Genomic DNA, 9,379 nt, shown 5'->3' with positions numbered 1-9,379 from the left:
AATGATGCTTGAATTTAAAGATTGAGCATTTTTCTTTGCCTTTTATAATCGTTCTGACCGTCGATTCCGGTAGATCAAACTTCTTTGCCAATTCACAAATTTTCATTTTTGTATCGAACTCTTTAATAATGTTAACTTTACATTCCAAAGATAAAGTGTTTCTTTTCTTGTTTGATGCGGAAGAATCAGTTGTACTTCGTTTGGATGGCATAGTAAAGTGTTAAGATTAATCATATTCGTTATTCGTTATTGTAAACCGCGCTTAAGTTAGGCGCCATCTGTTCATTTCTTTTGTATGTCCAACGATCAGAAGACCGTTTGGGATCGAGTCTGTTTATAATTTGAAAGGTAATCCTGACAGTTGTTTATACAAAAGGTAAATTGTTTACAAAATGAGTCTTTGTTTATTATTTGATAAATGTATACTTTTTTCGTCAATTGTTCATGATTGCAGATGCCTTTTGTGTAAAATCCAAGTGGATGTATGTAAGCTAATAAATCTTCTCGTTAATCTTATCTCGCCTTTTGGTTCGTTCACGGTTACAAGAAATCACCACATAGATTCTCTCGAGTCTCCGTAGATATAACAAACAGAAATAAATTTCACAAAATAAATTGTAGCTATGCGTCGATTCTGCGCGACACGTCCGAACATGTAAGCCGAACAATAGTGTGGGGGAGAGAATAATCGAGAGTTGCATGGCGCTCAAACAAAAGACGAATCGACGAGATTTGAAAATCACGTAACTCCGGGTTCGCGTAAGTCGGGGTAGCGTAAGTCGGGGTATGACTGTATATTAAATTATTTAACAAATAATTTAATGATCTGTTATATCAAATTTAATAAATTGCAGTTAATGGCATTATAAGACGAGTGGTAAACAATTGACTTTATTTGCGTAAAAAGTCACCCTAATTTGCATTACAAGAATTTAACATATTCAGTCATTTACAGAATTAATTTTTGTAGCTAAAAATGTATAACTTAACAACTTTCTATATTAACTCAGGAATAATACATATAATGAAGCAAATTTTAATACACAACTTACCTGAGCATCAAATACTTTTCCTGTTCTACAAGGATTCATAGCATCACAAAGCACAAATCCTGAAGAAACTTCCTATAAAAATAAAATTCAATAATTTTAATCTTTTTAAAATATAATAAAGATATTTTTATATTAGAATTAATGGCAATTTTATGATTAATTCATTCTATATGTACAAAAACAATTGTCGCCTTGTATATGGCCTGTTTTGCAAATCTCTGCTGGGCATTTAGCAGAGTAGCAGGAACCGATCTACTTATGTAGTGAAGGAAGCCAACTGTTGACAAATCTATGACAAAGTCAATGCACATTAACAAAACAGGGCTCTTGAACTTTTAAAAAACTTTCAGAACCCCGAGTACCACACATCACCCAGCCCTCGTATGTGAAATGATCTGTTCTATTTATAATTACATTCCAAGATTACACAAATTAAAAACGAATTTAACACATTTTAGTATAAAAAGAGTTCTTCTCAACAAGCTACATTAGTATCTTAAGTCGTCTCAAATTACCTTATTTTTCAGCAACTACTTAACTTCAAAGAATAACAAGAATCTATTTGAAATTAATTAGGAAAATGAAGAATCACAATTTTAGTTCAAAATATTGCACTTGGCTAAATAAAAATTAATTATTAATACAGACTGAGAATTTGCATCTTTAGACACACAGAATTTTGTCAATGGATGTTCCATTATAATCTTATGGCATCTCCATACATTAAGTGGCACTTAGCCATATCTAAAATAACAAGATTGGTTGAAAACAATTTCATTAGCATTTTCAAATACAAATCTCATCTTCAGATGATTCATCAAATAAAACATCTCTTAAAAACTGAGCAAATTCTAACATTTTTAACATCGAACTTGAGAAATTCTTAAAGATATTGTCCTTGATGAGTAATCCAAAAACAGAATTTGTTCTCGAACATATTGAAAGAAGTTAACTGAAAAGAATTTCATATTTTATGGAGTCTTTTTGAATTAAATTTTATAAGAAGTCCTCCAATTCTGACTTCAGACATATTCTTCGTGTCTTTCACTGTTACAGATACACAATCAACTCTCAACAAATTTGTTGTTAATTATTCATTCATTCATTACATCTGCTATAACATAAATTAACCAAGTACAGCAGTAATCAAACTAAATATTTTAATACTATTAGAATACACTCGCTTCCTTAACTCAAACTTTATAGCAGTGAAATCAAGCAAAAGTACATTCAATGCATTTTGTGCTTCTACAAGACAAAGTAGTTTCAAGGTCACATTTCGCTAACTCAAAATTTAAGCTCTGAGATTAATTTCATGTCTAATTTGTTTTGCATTCTTACTTTTGTGTTTTCAAGGGTATACAACAATACAAACTTGAAGACTGTTACTAGATAGAGTTGTCTCTGGATGATGTAAGATTCAAAATTTTAATGACATATTACAGCTAATAATTTTATTCTTAAACTGCAAATCTATCAATCAAATTTCAGCAATTCAAATCCTTTAGATTTTGAATATTTTGATTTTTAAAATTTAAAATATGTAATAAACACACCTGTGATTTGACGTGTTGCTCAATTTTTTGACTAATAAATCAGTTTGTCTGTATGTATCACTTGTTCAGAACTAAACGTTGCAGTGAAGTTTATACAGCATAAAAGTTTGAATTACATGCAAATAGTGACTAGTTAGACAGTGTACTGACCATTTTACTTCCAAAGTATATGGAAATGGCAACAAAGAAACTACAGATTTTGTCATTAGTACAAAACCCACTGTAACCATAGAGGGAAGCAAAAACAAAAACTTGGATGTTCTGCTGAGTACTCTCCCTACATATTTCAAAAACAAAGAATTAGTAACCAGATCAAGTAGCTCATCAAAACATTATTTTTTTCTTCTTCAATGAGATGTGAAATTGAGTTAAACTGAAACGAACAAACCTACAAGTTATTGTTTTATATGATGCTTATTGCACGTTATAATATTAAATTTAATGCTTAATTATTGTACTGTGAATTGGTGAGTGCACCAAAGTTTTTCCACACACTTGTTCTGGCTGTCAGAAGTGCAGAGGTCCTAAGTAAGGAACTGACCATACACAAAATTTGGATATCATCAGTAGTATTTTTCCCAATCTTGCAATAATTTATTATTTATATACTTACAAAAATATATTATTAAACTTCATAAGAAATAATGCAATAATCTTACTTCTTCTTCTACTCCTTTTAACTTTATCTTGACATTTTCACCAGATGTCACCGACAAAACTTCATCTTCGTCAGACCATAGTTGTAAAACTTCCACAGGTTTCTACAGAACAAAAGTTATATTATATGTGCATGTATATTTAAATTAAATTGAGATATACTATTTACTTATTTAAAACAGAGAAATTCTTAATATTAAATAAGTGAAACTGAAGTTTTTACTGGCGTAATCTTTTTTTCTTAGCCTATAGTAATCAGTAATTGTTTGCCATTCCTGTAATCATCATCAAACCAAACAGTAGATTAAATTACATCTTAAATACAGGCCAATACATTTTTAATTCAATATTTATACATAGTTATATTATGATAAATGAGAAAAAACAAATTTATTCTGTAGCTATCTAATATAATACACATCATGGATGTTGATACATTTTACATATATATTTACTTATAAATCAGCCTAATAATTTCTGTAATTTAGAAAATCTTATAGGAATGATGTTCAGAATTAAAAATCAAATATTAGTAGTTTAACTTTTGGTCTAGAACTTTGACTTATTACTATAGTAAATACAACATAATATGGACTGAAAATAGGGGCAGTTTGACTGTAATTTGTACTAAATTCGATAATTACATTAATCTTAAACTAGTAATATCAAATTTTTTAGATGATGATGTACACCCAAACTGACTATCTTGTCCAAATCATTTATTTATTACATTAATTATCCAAGTTCTATTCCCAAAGTTAATCCAAGAATTATTATAATAATTCAAGCTCAGTTGTTTTTATGTATTTAGATTCAAGACTAGAGACATAGAGCAAAGGAAAAGCAGCATGATGCCTATGCTCCAGGCTTAACTAGTTTTGGTTTTATGTGTTTGACAACACAATACTTTGGAAATCTGTCGAAGGGTTATGCCTCCCAGAAGGACTTAGCCATTCTCATTAGTTTATTACAGTAACATTGTAAGTACTTTGATAAAATTTCTAAAAAAGTCACATGGCACTCAAGAAATTATGCAATTCCAATGCCCTAAACGGCACTAACTTTGATTACAAGTAAACAACGAATCCACTGTTGATTAATGTAGTTTTAGTTTACTAAAACTAAATGCAGGAAAATGACTAAAACAACATTAATGTTGATTCAGAAGAGCCTAATGTGGCAACTGAAGTTTCCGATTTCAAAACCACAAACAACAATTCATGTAACTTACTTAACTTACTTTAACTTTCACTTTACTTGTAACAAATACAGAACATTTCTGTTGGCATAAATTTGTCTCTAGTTGTCTATTTAAAAACAAAATCCACAGGTCAGCTCTTAGACATTAAGGTGCAACATAGATTCAAGTAAATATGGTAATGTAATATAAACATAATAAATTTTTAGTGCCTGCAAACAATATCTATCCCCAAGCATTCCAAATTTGTTTTAAACCAGGTCTTAGACAGAGATGTAAGCTTATTTAATATAGAAACTGCAGCTTTAAATTAATTATTAATGATAATATGTCAAAAACAGACTGTGCAAATCTGAAGTACAAATTTCCTTTCTATAGTTTCAGTAAGTGAAAACAACAGAACAAACATATTTTAATTAGTTCTTGTGAAAAATATTTAATCAGTTCATTCAATACAAGAACACAAAATGGATACTTACTCTATTTGGCATTAAAAGTAATTGATGTCCTCTCTTTACGCTGCCGGATTCTACTTTTCCTAACACGACGGTTCCCATATCCTGAAAACAAATATACCTTCAGAAAACAGAATTTTATAACAAGTAGAATTATTATTATTATCCATTACAATGACAAGAGGACTTGCATATCACAAAATACTCTTATATACTCTTGTATATGATAAGAAGTTAAATACTTTTCTCACATACAATGAGAAAAATACTTAACTTACCATATAATGTATCTATGTAAAAATAAGGATATGAAACAATACACTAAGGCTAACGCATACAGGTAGATTTAATTAAATGACTTTAATATAAAGCAAGTGTCATAATTAATTCTTTCTGATTGGAGAAATACATAAAACACAGCTCAATGTGAATATTAAAGACAATCCACCTTGAAATATCATTTAATGTGCAGAAGAGCTAGAATGAACTAATTTATCCTAAAACCTGTTAAAAACACTTTATTAACATACTGACTAATAGTCAGTGCTTTTAAGGAAGTGTTTCCAATCAATCATAAATTGTGAGCAAGTAATGTCTTTTTATTTATTTTTTGGTTTATTATTATTTGAAGAATATTTAAAATAAACTAATTTACGATATCTGCATGGGAAAATTAAATTTCCAAATCTCACAATTATTCACAATTCCATTAAAATCTTAAGTTTATATTAGGTTTAAGTTCTCTGAAAATATTTTGATCGGCATTGCCCATTATTTCTCTTTATACGAGAGAAATTGCAACAAAAATCTCTCAAAGACAGAAGTCGTACATACATAATTACTAAATAAGGAGAGTTTGACAAACATTTCTATCACACTAACCCATGATCGTAATTAATCGTTAATGTTTATCTACATTAAGTTTGATTACGAAAAGATAGTTTTGGGATACATTTCAAAGCATTTACCAGGATTTAAAATGAAAAACATACCTTATATTTATCCACAACTGGCATTCTAAAAGGTCCTTCTATTGATCTATTGAGAGAAGGAAGACTGTCTATGTATGATAAGAAGCTTGGTCCTCTATATAAATACAAAAATATTAATTATAAAACTATTCCGTTGTTTTTTGTTGTAAAAAAATATATTGCTAATAAATAAATGTGATATAAGAACATTTCTTTATGAAGTATAACTTACCTATACCATGGACACACATTTTCATCTTCTAAGTCTCTAAGAAAAGCACCTGTCAATCCAGAGCATGGCATGAAAGCTAAATCTGTTTTTGGATTGAAGCCACATTTTTTTAGATATGGAATGAGTTTTTCTTTACATTCATTGTATCTGTAGTTAGATAGATAATACCACCAGTTATTATTAAATTACATATGTAATTATTTTAAATTATATTCTATTATTATNAGAAGCGACATAAAACGAAACGATAAGCAAAGTGTACTCAAGAGGTTAAGTTTGCAAAAACGGCATCTTAAAATAAAAAAAAAAAGTACATTTATATATAATATATATATATATATCTTTTTCCCCTTTTCTTTCTTTTAAGATTCGTCAGCTTTATTTTCATTCATGTGATTAACACTTAATTGAAAACATCTCAATAAAAGTAGTATCACATTAATATAATGTTAAGCATGTTTTGAAAATAATACAAAACTTATGCGTGTGTATTTGACAGTTACATTTTTCTAACGTTCCGATAAAATCCATCCACGGTTAGTGAGTGCGCTGCATGAATTCCAACAGGAAATATAAAATATGCGGCCAAAAGAACGGGAGCGGGTTTCGTTTTCCTCCAAGTAAATTTGCGCCAATCGGTTTTTAGTGGGCATATAAAAAACAACATTTATAAATAAAAAGATAAGCTAAATCTTTCGAATATTATGTAATGGTAAAACAACTAGTTTTCTCTTTGTTTTTTTTAAATTCATTTTTCAAACTTTTAACCATCTAACTACATATAATCGTATCGTATCCTTTTATTAATATGATTTTTTTCCCCCTTTTCTTAAAAAAATTAGTTCTGAAGCCAAGTTTTTTTTTCCTGTATCAGTTTTGTAAAAGGTGCTTTTGATGCAATCATTAGTTTTCTAATTATGCAAGACATGCAGACATTCTAACATTCATTTTATCAGGGTACTTTTGCTTTTTCTGCTTGCCTTATGTGACCACTTGACTACACGGTTTCATGTCATAACAATATTTAACTGTATTGATTTTTTTTTTTATATAAAGAAAAACTCCACCCTTAGTTTTTGGTAGTTACACCAAACAACGTTTCTCGAACCATACAAAATCTTTTTTTTTTCCTGCACATAATAAACCCTGGATGGAAAAAGTCTGAGCTTGTGATATTGGCCAATCGAGTGTCTTCGTCAAAATCAGCTGTCAAATTTTCTTTTCCATTTAGACGGGAATCCGATAGTTTGAATTTGGAATTATTCCACCATCCGAAGAACTTTGCCGATTGCAATTGTCTTACCTGCAATGTTAATTCAAATATTAGAAAAAATACTGTTACTTACAAAAGAATGGTAAAGTATTCTGTACGAAAAAGTATTATGTGCCTTCGTCTCTGAGTGTGAAGCGTCCCATCTGAGGGAATTCTTTGAAAGGTTCCAAACAAATCACGCCGGCGCATTCCATTCTCATGATTGCAATCTGGTCCTGCTTGACAAACCTCGGCCGTGTTTTGCTCTTCTCACCCGTTTTCTTATCGATTAAACAAATCAATGCCTGCAATAAAGTATCGACGGATTAAAAACAACCAACATTAGCATAAATCAAAATTTAAATCCGCACGTATGGATATAATCAAAAATATATACTATACACATTTCATTATAAAAAAACAGCCCTGATTAACCAAGATTCCACATTATTTGATGTGTACTACTGCTATTATAATTCATAAAAGCTTTGTGAATGTATAAAGTGAGCAGTAAGACAGCTGGTTACTGTAGGAATGTAGGCTTGACTCACTAACCCCTCTCCAACTGCACTTATGCTGTCTATTTGGTTATTGTCATCAGCATTGTTTTCACCAATATGCCAGTTTCCATTATAATTAAAATAATAAATAATTATGTAATGGTATTGTTTGTTAATTGAGAAATTCAAAGAATTGATTGACAGCAATAAAGGATTTAGAATTGTGTTATTGCTAATTTCTAACTTTAAGTTAATAACAATTTACTGAAAATATATCTTTTCACACACTTCCAGTACAAAGTTTTATACTGTTCGAGCCAATATGCAAGTGAGCCCAAGGTGTCTGAAATGAAGCAAGGCAGTTAAGACGGTTATTCGACATACAAAAACTTGGAATCTTAGAATCTTGGGAAATATTTAACAACTCATAAAGGAAGGAATTCAACACACTATGAAATGAATGGAGGGAATTCGTCCATAGCCCAACAATAAATAGTCGGATCTGAGTCAATTACTATTCTTATTTAACACACATTAATTTTATGATCTTTTTGTTAAATGTTTATATGTATTTGCTATTACTTGGTTAGTTTATTATTTATATCATTTGGTGATCATGCCAGCTTAAAACAAGCACCATAAATCATTTAAAATTGATACATCTATAGAATAAAAATGGAAAGAACATTCCAAAATTAAAGTTCTTGGCAATTGTTCGTAAAACGACAAGTGTAAGCTGAAGTAGACTCTGAAAAAGTCCAAAAACATTTGTAATTGTGAAACTTTGTGATGCAAGTGTGTGAAAGGTGTATTTTACTTATTCTACATGTATTCTGATAATATTAATAACAATTTAATTAATCAATAGGTTTAGCCCTCATTTCTGATAATACTCCTTATTTACCATTTAAACAATCTTCCCCCTTAATCCAGAAAAATAAAATTGATTTAGATTAAAAAAATCGTTAACAAATGCAAGCTTAGAAGAAATTAACACTTACTTTGACAGATACTTCTTCTATAGAAGCATGTATGTGTAGAACAGCACTGTAGCCAGGGCAAATGATTGATTTGTGTTCTAAAATAACCACCTATAAAAAAAGATAACAATTAAAAAAAATCCATTTTGATTTATTACTATCAATACAGTCATACCCTGGACTTACGCGATAGGTGGGACCGAGCGATAACCGCGTAAGTCAAATTCGCGTAAGTCGGGGTATAATTTTGCATATAAATACATACAAATTATTTTTAATTGGGGCCGGAGACTAAAGAAAACAATAATTTAGAAAAAAATGTTTAATAAAATCTTAGATAATACATATGTATAACAAAATATATTATTATACAATTTTTCTCATTTACTTGATTATCACACCATAATTTTAACATTGTTTCCATCTCAACGATAATACCGTGACGTTTACGAATTATGCTTGAATTTAAAGATTGAGCATTTTTCACAGCTTTGAGAATTTTTTCTTTACCTTTTATAATTGTTCT

The 9,379-nt window shown here is 29.7% G+C and overlaps 1 protein-coding gene across 1 annotated transcript in view; it reads right to left on the bottom strand.

The window, feature by feature from the left end:
* Nucleotides 1-9,379, bottom strand: part of LOC111628076 (eukaryotic peptide chain release factor GTP-binding subunit ERF3A-like) — a 64,770-nt gene that overhangs the window by 13,990 nt on the left and 41,401 nt on the right. The window contains exons 8-12 of the mRNA XM_023371798.1: nucleotides 6,122-6,268; nucleotides 5,911-6,004; nucleotides 4,943-5,023; nucleotides 3,268-3,369; nucleotides 1,053-1,124 (exon numbers count right to left, since the gene is read on the bottom strand). Coding sequence (XP_023227566.1) covers nucleotides 1,053-1,124; nucleotides 3,268-3,369; nucleotides 4,943-5,023; nucleotides 5,911-6,004; nucleotides 6,122-6,268 — 496 coding nt within the window. The remainder of the gene's footprint in view (nucleotides 1-1,052; nucleotides 1,125-3,267; nucleotides 3,370-4,942; nucleotides 5,024-5,910; nucleotides 6,005-6,121; nucleotides 6,269-9,379) is intronic.

Source organism: Centruroides sculpturatus, unplaced genomic scaffold, assembly GCF_000671375.1.
Source record: "Centruroides sculpturatus isolate CEXI.00-Female unplaced genomic scaffold, Cexi_2.0 scaffold563, whole genome shotgun sequence".
NCBI classification, from domain to species: Eukaryota; Metazoa; Arthropoda; class Arachnida; order Scorpiones; family Buthidae; genus Centruroides; species Centruroides sculpturatus.
The sequence above is the reverse complement of the archived record's forward strand: the minus strand, read 5'-3'. Positions and strand labels throughout refer to the sequence as shown.